Genomic DNA, 16,629 nt, shown 5'->3' on the forward strand with positions numbered 1-16,629 from the left:
CTGGATAATGGGTAGAGGCAAGAAGAATTTAGAGGAGCAGGCTAGAAAAAGTCTAAATTTCCGTGAGTGGAGCATTAAGGACAATTTTGGTGAGGGCTCAAAAGACAAGGGAAGTTGTAGGGAAAGTCTGGAACTTCTTAGAGATTACTTAAGTGGCCATGATCAAAATGTTGGTGGAAATATGTACAGTAAAGGCCATTCTGATAAGGTCTCAGATGAAAATGAGAGATAACTTATTGAAAGCTGGAATAAAGGTCATTTTTGTTAAAAATTGGCAAAGAACTTGACCAAATTATGTCCATGCTCCAGGGCTTTGTGGAAGGTGGAATTTAAATGCAATGAGCTACCACATCTGGTGGAAAAAAATTTCTAAGCAAAATATTGAAGAAGCTGTGTGGCTACTTTTAACAGCATACAGTAAGATGCAAAAGGAAAACATGACTTAAAGACAGAATTTATAATTAAAAGAGATGCAGAACGAAAAGATTTTGAAAGTTTTAAGTCTGGCCATGTAGAGAATAAAAAAGTGTATTCAGAAGAACGAGTTGAAGGTGTGGCCAAGTGACTGTTTTCTTAGGAGATTAATACAGATAGAAGGGAGCCAGGTGCTATTCATCAAAACAATAGGAGAATGTGCCCAAAGGCATTTCAGAGCTCTTAGAGGCTGCCCCTCCTATCACAGGTCCAGCTTCTAGAAGGGCACAGTGGTTTGAGGGAACAGGCCTGGGTCAGTTTTCATGGACCCACTGCCCAGAGCCACAATGAGTCTCTGTGGATTCTGGTGCAATGCTCCTTGGCCACCCCAGCCATGGCTCAAGTGGGTCCAGGTGCAACTCGACCTGCCACTATGGAAGGTACAAACCATAAACCTTTTGGCATCCTTGTGGTGCTAATTCTGCAGGCAGGCGAAATGCAAAAGCTATGGGGGTATGCCTTACTTCACCTAGTTTTTTTTTTTTTAAGTTAGAATTATTTAATGTATACATTATGCATCTTAATGCTTAGAAGATTGGATCTGAGATGAACAACCTATTTCCAGAGCTGGTCTGGGGCATGAGCTCTGCCCAATACAGGAGTTCAATGTTGGTAAGTCACTCACTGTCTAGCTCGCTCAAAATCACCCTCCAGAAATGTGAATGAGACATGAAGACAGAGCAAATTTGTTGCTAATGTTGCTGGAGTTGAGAAGCAGAGATGGAAGGTTGCTAAGTCATGGTGATAGTGGAAAACTAGAACAAGGGGTAAGTGATGATGTGTTGCTTGAGTTGAAGGGATGAGGATGGCCAGCTGAGGCAGATAGCTAGTGCTTCTGAACCTGGAGGGTCCCAAGCATGGCTGTGTCCTGGGAAAGGTTCTTTCCTCAATTGATGTGGCTATTGAGACACTTTCTTGTTCTTTCTTTCACTTCCCTGCAGAGCTTCACAGTATAATCCTATTGATTAGGAGGTAGCCTGGGTGTGCCTGTTTTTTGCACATTGAAAAGACCCTTCCAAACACAACAAACACATAAGAGGGTTAAATGCTTAGCAGCAGGATGCTTCTTAGTCTTACAGTTTCAGCACTAGACACTCAGAGGCCACACAGATGTTTGAATGAATAGGAGAAACAGATAAAGTATAATGAGAGTCAAGAAGAGTGGAAATTATTTCTTTTTTTTCCTGTAAACATCTGCAAAGAAGTAGAAAATCATTTCTTACTGAGAGAATCAGAGATTAGGCTTTATGACAGTGTCATCTGAGAAGAGCCTTGAAGTAAGAGGGTGCCAAGTTGGGGGTGAAGTGGGAATTGCTTCCCCCAGACATATTCTGGAAAAATGAGACTTTTACAGTGTTTTGGAGGTATTATGTTGTCATGAAAGTTTTTTCTTTTTCTTTTTTTTTTTTTTGAGACGACGTCTCACTCTATGGCCCAGGCTGGAGTGCAGTGGCGTGATCTCGGCTCACCACAAGCTCCGCCTCCCGGGTTCAGGCCATTCTCCTGCCTCAGCCTCCTGAGTAGCTGGGACTACAGGCGCCCACCACCACGCCTGGCTAACTTTTTTTTTTTTTTGTATTTTTAGTAGAGATGGGGTTTCACAATATTAGCCAGGATGGTCTCGATCTCCTGACCTTGTGATCTGCACACCTCAGCCTCCCAAAGTGTGGGGATTACAGGCGTAAACACTGCGCCCGGTCTGTTGTCATGGAAGTTTTTGAGGCTATGATAAAAATACATCAGAGAGAATATTGTAAAACTAGTTTAGAGTTTTGCACTTTTGGAAAGTTTTCACTTCCCCGCAAATGGGAATAGGTATAAACACACAGGTCTAGAACCATCTCCCCATTAGAATCTGCTTTGCTAATGCTTAAAAATCATGGAGGATTCTGACATGAAGCAAGAATTCCATGCAGTGGGCAATCCATAGTGGCAGGACAAGTAGAGGATGAGTAAGTTTAGCTTTGAGTAAGGCACCTTAAGGGAAAGGGTAATGGCAAATAAGGTTGAAACAGCAGACTCAGGTTTGAACTTTATTCCGTAGGTATTAATGCTGTAGGCACTTATGATTTCTAAAGGGAGGGATGTCAGCAGTGTACTTCAAGAAGATTAATCTGAAAATAATATATGAAGTGGATTTGAAGAAGGAAAAATCGTAGTTGAGGGGACCAGTTAGGAACCCAGTGCAAAAGCCTAGGTGAGAGATTATGTGTATTATCATTATAAAACTACATATACTTTTCAGTGTTAGTATTGAGTATGTGTGTCAGTGTCTTGCATTTATACACATCATTATTTATTTATTATAGCTCTCTCTGGTAAGCTAGTGTCACAGCAATACTACACATCTTTCTTTAATTTATAGCAATGGAAACACATATAAGATGCAGTTCCCTAACAGCTTCTTTAACAGCACATGAGGAAAAATAATAACTACTCTACATATTGTTTACTATTTTGTGTAAAGATGTTACTGGAAGCCTAATCAGCCCCAAGTTCTCTTACAAAGTAATACTTTTTGTTTTTTTCAGATGCTCTGAGAAATCTTAGATTTTAAAGAAAACCAAAAGTGATCTACCTTTGGACGTTGCATTTCACATATTAATGAGTCAATGCATACCACTGCACCATTTGGAAGTTTTGAAACTCCCATTTCACCCTGTGAACCTACATGCATTACAGCAGCTTGCTTCTAACCCCATCTGAAACCATGGTCATGATGAATGGCTTTCGAGTGTTTCACTCTAAAATTATGTGAAAATGATGACCCAACAGCTTATTAATAATGACATCAAAGCTTTGCTTGCTTTCTTCTTTATTTTGTAGGGTTTCTAATTTTCCTTGGAAAATGAATCAGACCAATAATTCTCAGTCTTTTCTCTCTGAGACACAAATGATTGAGGATAATCACATTCATAATATACTCCCATGGGAACTAACTGCAACTCCCACTCAAGAAAGCCATATGATAATTCAAACCAGCTTGAGAAGCATTGTGCTAGGGGTAACCTTGAGCATGAATTAAAAATTTTAAAGCCAACTGAAGTGTGAAGTACTTTAACATTAGTTACAAATGACTTGTAGATATCCTCACAGTTAAATACATCTCAACAGTTTGCTAGTTCAGAGCTGCTAGACTTGATGCTACCACCACTAGGCCTTATTGAGGGTTGGTAAGGTCTACACACACAATACACTCCCCCACCATCCACACACATGTGCATATTCCCAGTATTAATTAGACTCTGTCTTTAGTCCATTTTGTCTTGCTATAAAAAAAATGTGGAACTGGGTTATTTATTTATTTTTATTTTTTATTTTTTTTGAGATGAAGTCTCATTCTGTCACCCAGGCTGGAGTGCAGTGGCGTGATCTTGGCTCACTGTAGCCTCCGCCTCCTAAGTGCAAGCAATTCTTCTGCCTCAGCTCCTGAGTAGCTGGGATTATAGGCACCTGCCACAACACCTGGCTAATTTTTGTATTTTTCGTAAAGACGGAGTTTCACCATATTGGCTAGGCTGGTCTGAAACTCCTGACCTCAGGTGATCTTCCTGCCTCAGCCTCCCAAAGTGCTGGGATTACAGGCGTGAGCCACTGTGCTTGTGGAACTGGGTAAAGAGAAATGTATTATCTCATGGCTCTGGAGGCTGGGAAGTCCAAGATCAGGGGGCTGGCTTCTGGCAAGGGCCTTCTTGCTACACCAGGCCATGATGGAAGGGCAAAGAGAGAGGAAGAGGAAGAGACAAAAGGGAGCCACATTTGTTCTTTTATAAGAAACCCACTTCCTCAATAATTCTATTACTCCATTCATGCATGGCTTAATCACTTTTGAAGGTCCTGCTTTTTAATATTTTTACACTGGGGATTAAGTTTCCAACACATGCTTTCTGGTGGACACATTTGAACCAGAGCAGACTCAGTTTTTCATTCATATCTCTATTTTCTGAACTTTGATTCTTCAAATTCTATCAAAAATTATATACAATTGCCTAGTATGTGCTCTTTGATTTTTATAATACATAAATACCTTTACTCATAACACATTTTCACTTAGAAAATTAGATGGGTTATTGAGGGTTTGTTTGTTTTTGATAAAACTGATTTAAGGCCAGTAGCTTTCTTAAACCATAAAGAGAAAATAAGAAATGTACAAAAATAGGTTCAAAGGTAGTTAAGTGCCTTCTCTCATATAACATTTTGAGGAGAATTTCCACTCAGCTCACAAATTTATCTATTAACAGAATTCATTTTGGTAGTCCTGCCATTAACTTTTAAAAAAACAATACAAGTTGTATAATATTCTGAAGCCAGCAGAAAAAGTTCAATGGGATATCCATGTATCCTTGATTATTGATGAAATAGCGACTTTAGGATGATTTTCTGGAAATACCTGTTTATTACACTTTAGCATGTTTTCTTAGTCAGCTACATTCTTATTCATTCTGACACATGTCAAAGTGCATTTTAGGATTTCTTTTTTTTTCATTTAACAAATATTTTTTGAGTGTCTATTATGTATTCTAGTGATGGGAAATCCACAGTGAATAAAACAGACACAAATCCTAGCTCTTGTACAGGCTAATTTCTAATTGGGGGAAGACAGACTATGAACAAATAAATAAGTGAAACATATTGTGTGACAGATGGTGATAAGTTATATGGGAAAATATGCAAATAAAGAAAAGAGAGTTCTGGGATGAAAGTTTTATTTTTTAAGAATAAGGTGGTCAGAAAAGTCCTCAGTGAGAAAGTGGCATTTCAGCACAGAGCTGAAGGAGGTGAGGGAGCAGATCATGAGTTATTGGGGGAAAGAGCCTTCCAGGTAGGGAGAACAGCAGGTGCAGAGGCCCTGAGGTAGGTGTCTGCCTGGTATGTTCAGGGAACAAGAGGTCAGTGTGACAGTGAAAGATCAAACCAGGAGGAAAGGAGTAGGACATGGAATTAGAAAGGTAAGAGGCCCTTTGTAGGTCATCTGAGGGTTTTACCTTTGAATGAGACGGGAAGCTATTGGAGGTTTTGAACAGAGGAATGACAAGATTTTATTGTGACTTGACCATCAGTGGATGGGATACAGTGAGTTTAAGGTCACTTAAGTGATGACTTCTAGAGAGCTGGATGTTTCATGGAGGTGGGTTAAGATTTCATGATTAAATTAAGTTTGGAGGAATTTTATGGTTTTGGTTTTTTTTCTGAAAAATATTAAGGAAGGAAAGATGGAAGGAGACAGGAGGGTAGGAAGGAGGGAAGAAGGGAGAGAACAAGACAGGAAGGAAAGAAGGCGTAAAAAACAAAATGAAAGAAATCAAATATTGTCAACACATTGAGAGTAGTAACTTTCATTATAACAACATAGCCCATTCTCCTGACAAACATGGTAAATTAAAACAGTCTGGGCCGGGCGCGGTGGCTCACGCCTGTAATCCCAGAACTTTGGGAGGCTGAAGTGGGCAGATCACCTGAGGTCAGGAGTTTGAAACCAGCTTGGCCAACCTGGTGAAACCCCATCTCTACTAAAAATGCAAAATTAGCTGGGCGTGGTGGTAGGCACCTGTAATCCTAGCTACATGGGAGACTGAGGGAGGAGAATCGCATGGACCTGGGAGGTGGAGGTTGCAGTGAGCTGAGATTGTGCCATTTCACTCTAGCCTGGGCGACAAGAGCAAAACTCCGTCTCAAAAAAAAAAAAAAAAAAAATTCTGGAGACAATATAGTGTGTTTATAGTCACAATAAATACACAATAATTCTTTGGTTTTGCTCACAGCTTTCTTTCAAGCTAGGACAAGCCCTGTTACCCTGTCAAACTGTTTACAAAGTGCACAAAAATTGCATTTGGAAACATTTTATTGGCATCCTGGGAAGTTCGATTAATTAAAATGTGTAAAGTACTTCAAGACGCTCAAGAACCCAAGACTGACCTAAAAACAAGAAATTTCAGTTATTGCAAAGAAGTGCATTATTTGGGGCATCCGTTTTACTTTATATATTATCTTAACAATAATTTTTCCTGGTTACCATTTTCAATAGATACTGTCTAATAGGGAACCAGATAACCTGTTCTGAGGAGTAAAACAATAATTTTGGAAAACTTAATTATTGCATTGGTCTTTACTCAATTTGGCCCTGTTTTATTAGCAAAAAAAAAAAAAAAAAATTAGTAAAAAGATCTTTAGAAGAGCAGTTCTCAAAGTGTGGTACAGGCACCCTTGTAGGGGGGTGGGGGTTCCAAGACCTTTTCAGGAGGTCTGGAAGGTCAAACTTCTAATCATAATAATACTGAGATGTGAGATGTTATTTTCCTTTTTCATTTTCATTTCTCTCATGAGTGTACAGTGGAGTTTTCCAGAAGTTATATGTGATATCTAAACAGATAGAATACAGGAGCAGATTTGAGAGTCTAGCTTCTTCTATTAAACAAGGCATTAAGGATTTGCAGATATGTGAAAACAATGCCACTCTTCTCATTATATATTTTTAAAAACATAATTATTTTCATAAAAATGTTATTTATGTTAATATGTGATGGGTTTATTATTGTTATTTTAAATAAATAACTTCTAAATATGTGAAATGATCCTGACATCAAAAAGTCTGAGGAGCACTGCCTTAGAACATGAGTTTCAAGATAGCAGAGATAATGTGTCTGTTTGGTATACTGATGCATCCTGAATATCAAAATGGTGCCGGTAGATTAGCTAATATTGAATATTGGCTTCTTTTTTTTTTTTGAGACAGAGTCTTGCGCTGTCGCCCAGGCTGGAGTGCAGCGGCACAATCTCAGCTCACAGCAACCTCCACCTCCTGGGTTCAAGCGATTCTCCTGCCTCAGTCTCCCTAGTAGCTGGGATTACAAGTGCCCATCACCACGCCTGGCTAATTTTTGTATTTTCAGTAGAGATGGGGTTTCACCATGTTGGCCAGGCTGGTCTTGAACTCTTACCTCAAGTGATCCACACTCCTTGGCCTTTCAAAGTGCTGGGATTACAGGTGTGAGCCACCATGCCTAGTCTGCTAATACTGGTTTCTTAAGGGCCTGTAACAAATGGCAATGTTTGAGTTTGTTGAGGTTTTCATACATTAAGATAGAATTAATTTATGCAGGCATTAGAATTATTTATGAAAATAATTCAGACTAAAGTGAAATAGTCATTTATATTTCCATTTACCACCTCTCTACATTTATAGACTTCTAATATAAAAAATTATCTGACAAGGCAGAACAATCTTCCAAAAAGAATTGAGCTCAAAGGTGCTTCATTCAACTGAGGACGTATGGATCCTAAATGAGATGTCTGGTCCCAAAGGGTTAATGCCCCAGACTCCATAATGTTAAACTGATGTGCACAAAAAAGCTCTATTTGAATACATATTACCATGAATGAACTAGAAGCACCTGACAACATGTCCAACAACTGTGAGAGACAAGAGACAGAAAGTAGGAAAATCAGGCTTGTAATCAGTAGGGAGTCCAATTAGCACATCCTTGGGGAATTAAAAGGAAATGATTTTTAAAAATACTTCTGATTTCTGATATCCTTAAAAACAAAACCAAGCATTAAGGCATTTTTTTTTTTTTTTTTTTTAAACAGGGTCTCACTCATCGCCCAGGCTGGAATGCAGTAGCATGATCTCAGCTTCCTTTAGCCTTGACCTCCCGGGCTCAAGCAATCCCCCTCCCGCAAAGCTGGGACTACAGATGCACGCTGACACGCCTGGTTAATTTTTGTATTTTTTATAGAGATGGGTTTTTGCCATGTTACCATGTTGCCAGGCTGGTCTCAAACTCCCAGACTCAAGCAGTTCTCTTGCCTTGGCTTCCCAAAGTGCTGGGATTACAGGCATGAGCCACTATGCCTGGCCTAAATGAAGTACTATTGTATTATGCAGATAGAAGCAAAGCCAAGAGATCTAAATTGACTTGCAGAGACCTCACTTAGAATGGATTATTAGTCCTATTATTTTCTTTACGACAACTTACCAACAAATCTTTATTAAGTGACTACTATGTGCCAGGCTCTCTCTGGACATTGAGGATTCAGTGGTCCCTGGCTCATGAAATTTGTATTTCAGGGGAGGAAACAGGCAGCAAATGATCAAGATAATTTCAGATACGGTAAGTGTTAAATAAAAGAATAACACAGGCCACTATGTGAGAGAGAGATTCATTGAAGGATAGAAGTTAGGAACTAAGGTAAGGATTGCTGATTTAGACCTGGTGTTGGGGAGTCTCTCACTGAAGCAGTGTCTTTCAGCTGACACCTGAAAGACAGAAAACCTGGCTGGCAGGGGCATGCCTGACTGAGAAAAAAGCAGTCACAGGCCTAAGGAGGGAATGAGCTTGGTTGTACCAGGAACAAAAAGGTGGTGGGTGAAGTCGAAGCCTAGTGCGGATAAGGGTCTTGCATGGTGCAATCAGAGGTAGGCAAAAACTAGATCATGAAATGACTTGAAGGAGTGTGAATTTTACTGTGAGTGCAACAGAAGCCAGTGGAGAGCTTGATCTGGTCACATGACCTATTTTGCATTTTTAAAAGAACCAGTCTGGCTGCTCTGTGGAGAACAGATTGTAGAGGAACAACACCAGAAGCAAGGAGACCTGTTAGCTGCTATCTGCCTGCCTAGGGGAGGGATAGCAATGGCTTGGACTATACTGGGAGCAGCGAAGAAGTTGAGAAGTGGACAAATGTGGGATAGATTTGTTTGAAATAGAGTAAATCTGCCCTGGTGTGGTGGCTCACACCTGTAATTCAGCACTTTGGGAGGTGAAGGCCAGCAGATCACCTGAGGTCCAGAGTTCAAGACCAGCCTGGTCAACATGGTGAAACCCCACCTCTACTAAAAATACAAAAATTAGCTGAGTGTGGTGGCAGGTGCCTGTAATCCCAGCTACTCGGGAGGCTGAGGCAGGAGAATCGCTGGAACCCAGGAGGTGAAGGTTGCAGTGAGCCGAGATCGTGCCACTGCACTTCAGCCTGGGCAACGACAGCGAAACTCCATCTCAAATAAATAAAATGAAATAAAATAAAATAAAATGGTGTAAATATTGTCTGGCTCATAGGAGGAGTTTTAAAAATGGTAGTGGTTATTGCATTACTCCATTCTTAAACATGAATCTTGAAGGGATTCAGAGATTTGTTCTAGCTCACAGGACCAATACATTAAGCTAGGGCACCATACCCACTGCTACTAGGGACTGTTATGCTATCCACAAAATACTTTACCTGAGGTCTTTTTTCCTTCCAATCTTTTCTGCATGTAGCTGTCATTCTAGTCTTCCTCAAACATTGCTTTCATCATGTTTACCTTGCTGATAAGCACATTATGTGTATTCATGTGGTTACTGAGTAATTGCTATGAACTAGGCTCTATGGTTGAGGGGGGTTCACACACCTGAGATACGACTCTTGCCTCTAGGATTTTAGAATTTACCTGGGGAGACATGATTAACCCACATAAAACAACAGAGAGGGAGATAAAGAAGAGGCAGCATAATCAACAAAGCATTCATGGAGGAAATAGGTCTTATTCTACATCTTGAATGAGAGAGAATTGTAGCAAAGAGAAAGGCAAAAAGGTGCTGGGTGAGAAAAGGAGCAGAGACATAAAATATCCAATTTTAATGGTATAGAGAGGGGATTCACTGGAGGAGAGGAGAGCATCTATCTGCTTTGAGAAGCTGGGAAACAAAAGTCATAGGGTCAGGATGGTGCCTGACCATGGATGTTCTCAAAAGTTAGGCACCAAGGATTTGGACTGGATTCAGCTGGATGTAAGAAGTTATTACAGGCCGGGCGCGGTGGCTCAAGCCTGTAATCCCAGCACTTTGGGAGGCCGAGACGGGCGGATCACGAGGTCAGGAGATCGAGATCATCCTGGCTAACACGGTGAAACCCCGTCTCTACTAAAAAATACAAAAATCTAGCCGGGCAAGGTGGCGGGCGCCTGTAGTCCCAGCTACTCGGGAGGCTGAGGCAGGAGAATGGCGTAAACCCGGGAGGCGGAGCTTGCAGTGAGCTGAGATCCGGCCACAGCACTCCAGCCTGGGCAACAGAGCGAGATTCTGTCTCAAAAAAAAAAGAAGTTATTACAGACTTGGAAGCAAGATTAAGTCTCCAGGAAGGGGAGACTTAACTGGGACCAGAGATCATTTTCCCCTATAATTTCAAAGGTACTTATCATCTTTAGGTACTTATTAGGTGTTTAGCTTGTAACTCTTTCCACTGTTCAAATATATACCCAGTATGCATGTAGCCTATATGGAGCAGGCGCAGAGTAAATGTTTGATGATGATGAAAGACATGCGGAAGAAAGGTTAATTTGGCAACATCATAGACCTGAATTGAGACAAAGAAAGCCAGGAGGTAGGAAAGTCAATGAAGAAGTTGTTCCAGAAATGTACCTGAGAAGGAAGGTATACAGAAGAGGCAGATATGGGAAAATACTCAGGAAGTATAATTAAAAGGAGCTGGGACTAATTTTAATAAAGAGTGGGTTAAAAATTAATTTAAGTTTTCAAGTCTAAATGTTCTGGAGGACCATGTCACTCAGGTAAGATGGAGGAACTGAGAGAGGGAATTCGTTAGAGGGAATAACATGGGGAATTTGGCTTTGGACAGGCATTTGCCGTGATAACAGAATATTCATTTAGAAACGGTCCAGGAAATTGGTTCAATGAGAATGAAGTGCCTATGAAGAGAGAGGACTGAAACTTGTTATAATTTCATTCACTTCAACAATATTTACAGAGGACCCAGATGTGCTAAGAACTATGAAAACACAGAATTAAAAGAAACAGGGAACTGGCAGAATATACATCTAGTAAAACAGTTACGGGAAAATGTACTTGCAAAAAAGGTATACAAAGTATAATGAGTAAGTGTCCAGTAAGAATAAAGCGCTGAGTAAGTGAATTAAGCAGCACCCATTTATCTGTTCAGATTCCTGCCAGAGTCAAAAGGTTGTGCTGAAGTAGAGTCCATGAAAGCACTGCAGATGGCTCCTCCTGCTCAAGTTCCCCTGCTCTGCGTCCTGCTACAGTGGCCACAACTGTCTGGACCCAGGGTTGGCACACAAACAAACACAATAATCTTTTAGCCAGACATAAAGGCGGCCAACCACCAATCAGGAAAATTGTGTCCCATAAAGGCCCTTCCTATTGAACAGTGAATGACAGACATGGCCAGATCCTCTCTCGGAATGCTTTCAATGTTAGTCACAGAGAGTGACCACTAGAAGCATAGACAGCAGTAGAAGCTGACACTACATGAAAAAGCAGTGAACAGATGGTGATTTATGAGAATGGCAAAATTACTAGAGTGATAGGCAATGGATACTTGTTAATGAAGGGATGAGCAGGGCCCGACAGCCTGCTGCTGGATCACAAGTGCAGTTGATTCCCGGACCGAACAGCCGCTCTCTGACTGATGACAGTGTTTTCTAAAGTGTCCTTATTGCCTTCAAGTAAATCCTCCGCATTTGCAGTGCTCAGAGGGTGTCCTAGCATTTTATACCTTTTCTAAGAGCACAGGTAACGTAAGGGTACTCCTGTTGTTCTGGCTTTAATTTTATCTGCAGAAGAGGGTTCCTTGTGAAAGAAAGGGTCAGTACATGTGCACCTCCGTACGTGGCGACCTTTCCAGGACCGTCTAACAGTAGAGGGTAGAAACTTCAGTTTTAGCTTAGAGCAGGCCTGGAATCCCCACGCTTATACTTTTTATTTCTTCCCCCTTTTCCCATTGTGATCACAGTCTGGTTCAGTGTGCTTGTCCTTGGAGAGAGCAACAGAAGGAAGAGCCAGGGAGCCACCAGGCTTGAGAAAGAAGAACCCCTGAAGACATTAGAAAATGTGGGTGCCAAGAATTTGAATATTTACATCAGAGTTTCTCAATGTGCACACAGTGAACCACCAGTTTAGGATCATTTGATTTGCTAAAAGTGAAGATTACTGATCTACCTTAGACCAACTGAATAAAATGTATGGGTGAGGGGCCTAGGAACCTGCATTTTTGGTAAGCATGGCAGGTGATTCCTAAAGCATTTACCCTTGAGACCTCTATGTTAAGGAAAGAAAGAGAATGTTGCAAGGAGGTGGTGCTGGCTTCTAAGTAAGTACCCAGGACTGAACGGCAGAAAGACCTGACATACCATATGTATAAATTGCTTTGGAAGTGAAAAGGAAAGAGAAAGTGTCTGAGATAAAACTGGAGTGTGGGGTGCATGGAACAAATGGTTGGATGCAGATTTGCTTTGCGAATCATGAGCCTAGATGATAACTGAGACCATGTGGATGGATAAGGTTTCTGCTAATGCCAGAATTGTCATAATCAGCATAAAAGTGCTATATAAAGCTTTCCCCTCTTCAATATTATAGTCCTTTTAAGATGTATGGAACACCAACTATAGGAAGAACATCATATTCGCAGCTGTAAGAGGAAACAAGAACTTATCATGCACTTGATGTTGCACAAAATAAATCTGTGATTTATGCTTGAGTGACCACAAAATAGCATACACATAAGTGCAAATTCATTCATTTAAGAATTCCATGTGTCTATTATGTACGAGATAAGTATCTCTTGGCTGCATAGAATGTGGCTTATCAGAAGGTGACCTAAGTTTCAAAGCAGATTGTTGTTAAGATGAAGACAGAGATTGAGAGGAGGTTTAAGACACTCTGTCTAAGTAAGGATTTAGAGTCACAGAGTTCATGGATTAGGATTTACAATCCACAGAGGGTCCATAGATTCACTCATTCAACATTGCATAAATATTTATTGAATGCCCTGTTGTGTCAGAGACTGTCTTAGGTGCTGGAAATTTAGCAGTAAATAAAACAGACCAAAACCCATGCCCTCATGGAGCTTACATTCTGGTGGGAGAGAGACAAGAAAACAAAATAGTGTATTATTGAAGGTGATGAGAGCTCTGGAGAAAAAGTAGGAAAAGAGATAGATCTGGGACAAGGGGGAAATTACAGTATCAAAGATGATCTTTTTAGGGAAGATCTCATTTTAAAAACACTTTAGAACAAAGATTTAAATGAGGTGCCAGACAGAGGGGTAGCAAGTGCATATTCCCTGAGGAAGAAGCCTGCCTGGCATTTTCAAGGAACAGCCAGTAACCAATGTGTACCTACGGACAGTAGGATGAGAGTTCAGGGAAGTAAGAGGGTAGGGAATATCAAATAATTTAAAGCCATGTAGGATTTTTGAAAATAATTTTGCTTTTATGTCAAGTGGAATGAGGGCCACTGATGATCTGGGAGTAGAGTGACTATGATCTGACATGAAGGACACTCCACTTTTTAACGATGTGAACTTGGGCCCAGGTTTTAACCGCTAAATCTGTTTCTTCATTTGTAAAAAGTATTTTATTTCATAAGGTTGTCGTGATGATTAAATGATACTATACGTGCAAAAGATTTAGCTTGTACTTAACATAAAGTAGGCACATTTTCTACCCTTCCCTGTCTTTCAATTCTCTCTTCTGCCCCTTCCACCTGGCGCTAGCAGGGGGAGACTGGAATAAACCTTGCAGAATACAGCCCGTGCAAGAGTAGAAAAGATGACAGTTAATGTAAAGCCTTGGTTAACAGACATAATAGCTCGGATTTAAATTCAGCTTTATTGGTGGTTTATGATGTGGCCTAGAGAAATGGAACTGAAAGTAGAGTCTTGGAGGAGGGGCGATCCTATCAGGTACAGGCGTCGATTTTCCACCCCTCAATCCTCAAGTCTCTCCCAACGTACCTTTCTAGGTAGTTTATCAACACAGACTCCGGGTATGCTAGCATGTTTAATTGCCCCATTGTTTAATATCTTAACTCCACAAACGTTAACTGATTAATCTGTCTTCTAATTAATGTTTGAATGACTCTCCTCATGTCTAAACTACCAAGGGCACCTCTACTTAAAAACAGTCGTCTTTTGTTTGTGATTTCAGGGGCCATGGGTATATGCGAAGTCCCTGTTTAGAGACCTTGTGATGGGTTCAAAATATCAAGAAAGATAGCAAAACATCACAAACCTCCTACCCGAGATTAGCGCTGAAAGGGTCTGTCGCGTTTGTTTGGGCCTGGGGCTAAATTCCCAGCCCGAGTGCTGAGGCTGATGATAATCGGGGCGGCGATCTGAAAGCCCCGGTGTGGGAAATCGTCCGCCCGGTCTCCCTAAGTACCCGAAGTCGCCTCCCACTTTTGGTGACTGCTTGTTTATTTACATGCAGTCAATGATAGTAAATGGATGCGCGCCAGCATAGGCCGACCCAGAGGGTGGCGGGGCGCTCTTCGCAGCTTCTCTGTGGAGACCGGTCAGCGGGGCCGCTGCTGGCGTGGACGCTCGCGGCGTCTCCCTGGTGGCGTCCGCACAGCTCTCCGCGGTCGGGTCCCGCTCAGGGTCAGAATCCGCGACTGCGGGGACCGCCTAGCGGCGAGACAGGGGGCGGGCCGCCGCGTGGGTCCGGCAGTCCCTCCTCCCGCCAAGGCGCCGCCCAGACCCGCTCTCCAGCCGGCCCGGCTCCCCACCCTAGACCGCCCCAGCCACCCCTTCCTCCGCCGGCCCGGCCCCCGCTCCTCCCCCGCCGGCCCGGCCCGGCCCCCTCCTTCTCCCCGCCGGCGCTCGCGGCCTCCCCCTCTTCCCTCTTCCCACACCGCCCTCAGCCGCTCCCTCCCGTACGCCCGTCTGAAGAGGAATCGAGCGCGGAACGCATCGATAGCTCTGCCCTCTGCGGCCGCCCGGCCCCGAACTCATCGGTGTGCTCGGAGCTCGATTTTCCTAGGCGGCGGCCGCGGCGGCGGAGGCAGCGGCGGCGGCGGCAGTGGCGGCGGCGACGGTGGCGGCGGCTCGGCCAGTACTCCCGGCCCCCGCCATTTCGGACTGGGAGCGAGCGCGGCGCAGGCACTGAAGGCGGCGGCGGGGCCAGAGGCTCAGCGGCTCCCAGGTGCGGGAGAGAGGTACGAGGCGGACCACCCCTCCTGGGCCCCTGCCCGGGTCCCGACCCTCTTTGCCGGCGCCGGGCGGGGCCGGCGGCGAGTGAATGAATTAGGGGTCCCGGGAGGGGCGGGCGCGGGGCCGGGGCGGGCGGGGTGGGGGGGCTCTGCAAGGGGAGGCGCGAGGACGCGGCAGCGCGGGGAGTGAGGAATGGGCGGTGCGGGGCTGAGGAGGGTGAGGCTGGAGGCGGTCGCCGCTTGTGCTGCTTCCTGGACGGGGAACCCCTTCCTTCCTCCTCCCCGAGAGCCGCGGCTGGAGGCTGCTGGGGAGAAACTCGGGCCGGGCCGGCTGCCCCTCGGGGCGGTGGGGTGCGGTGGAGGTTACTCCCGCTGCGCCCCGGCCTCCCCTCCCCCTCTCCCCGCTCCCGCACCTCTTGCCTCCCTTCCCAGCACTCGGCTGCCTCGGTCCAGCCTTCCCTGCTGCATTTGGCATCTCTAGGACGAAGGTATAAACTTCTCCCTCGAGCGCAGGATGGACGGATAGTGGTCCTTTTCCGTGTGTAGGGGATGTGTGAGTAAGAGGCGAGGTCACGTTTTGGAAGAGCATAGGAAAGTGCTTAGAGACCACTGTTGGAGGTTATTGTGTTTGAAAAAAAATGCATCTGCCTCCGAGTTCCTGACTGCTCCCCTCCCCCATGTATGGGCTGTGACATTGCTGTGGCCACAAAGGAGGAGGTGGAGGTAGAGATGGTGGAAGAACAGGTGGCCAACACCCTACGCGGAGAACCTGTGACCTACAGTGAAAAGGAAAAAGTTAATCCCAGAAGGTCTGTTTTGCTTGGTCAAGTTAAACCCGAAGAAAACCCGCAGAGCAGAAGCAAGGCTTTTTTCTTGCTAGTTGAGTGTAGACAGCAATAGCAAAAATAGTACTTGAAGTTTAATTTACCTGTTCTTGTCCTTCCCCTTATTTCTTATGTATTACTCTCATCCCTTATTTCTTCTATAATATCCTCATTTTGCAGATGTGTTCTACATCTCACGAGTTATTACAGTACTCCAAAACAGCACTTACATGATTTTTTTACATGATTTTTTAAACTTACAGAGGAATTGTAGCAATCCACCAGCTAACCGCCTGAAATAGACTTAAACATGCGCATCTCCTTTTTTATTTTTTATTTTTTTGAGATGTAGTCTGGCTCTGTCGCCCAGGCTGGAGTGCAATGGCGTG

General features: G+C 43.4%; 1 protein-coding gene across 8 annotated transcripts in view; it reads left to right on the top strand.

Moving 5' to 3' along the window:
- The first annotated feature begins 14,611 nt into the window (after positions 1-14,611).
- KRAS (KRAS proto-oncogene, GTPase) overlaps positions 14,612-16,629 on the top strand; it is a 50,100-nt gene continuing 48,082 nt past the window's right edge. For 3 of the 8 annotated variants that reach the window (XM_033222654.1, XM_033222658.1, XM_033222656.1), the window contains exon 1: positions 15,237-15,422. Coding sequence is in view for 2 of the 8 variants with exons in the window: in XM_033222652.1 (XP_033078543.1) it covers positions 14,713-15,422 (710 nt within the window). In the remaining 6 variants the exon portion in view is untranslated. Of the gene's footprint in view, positions 15,423-16,629 lie in introns of all 8 variants that reach the window. The other 5 variants (XM_033222655.1, XM_033222657.1, XM_033222653.1 and 2 more) reach the window with 4 other exon arrangements.

The sequence above is a fragment of the Trachypithecus francoisi genome, unplaced genomic scaffold, assembly GCF_009764315.1.
Source record: "Trachypithecus francoisi isolate TF-2019V2 unplaced genomic scaffold, Tfra_2.0 Lachesis_group11, whole genome shotgun sequence".
Classification (NCBI taxonomy): Eukaryota; Metazoa; Chordata; class Mammalia; order Primates; family Cercopithecidae; genus Trachypithecus; species Trachypithecus francoisi.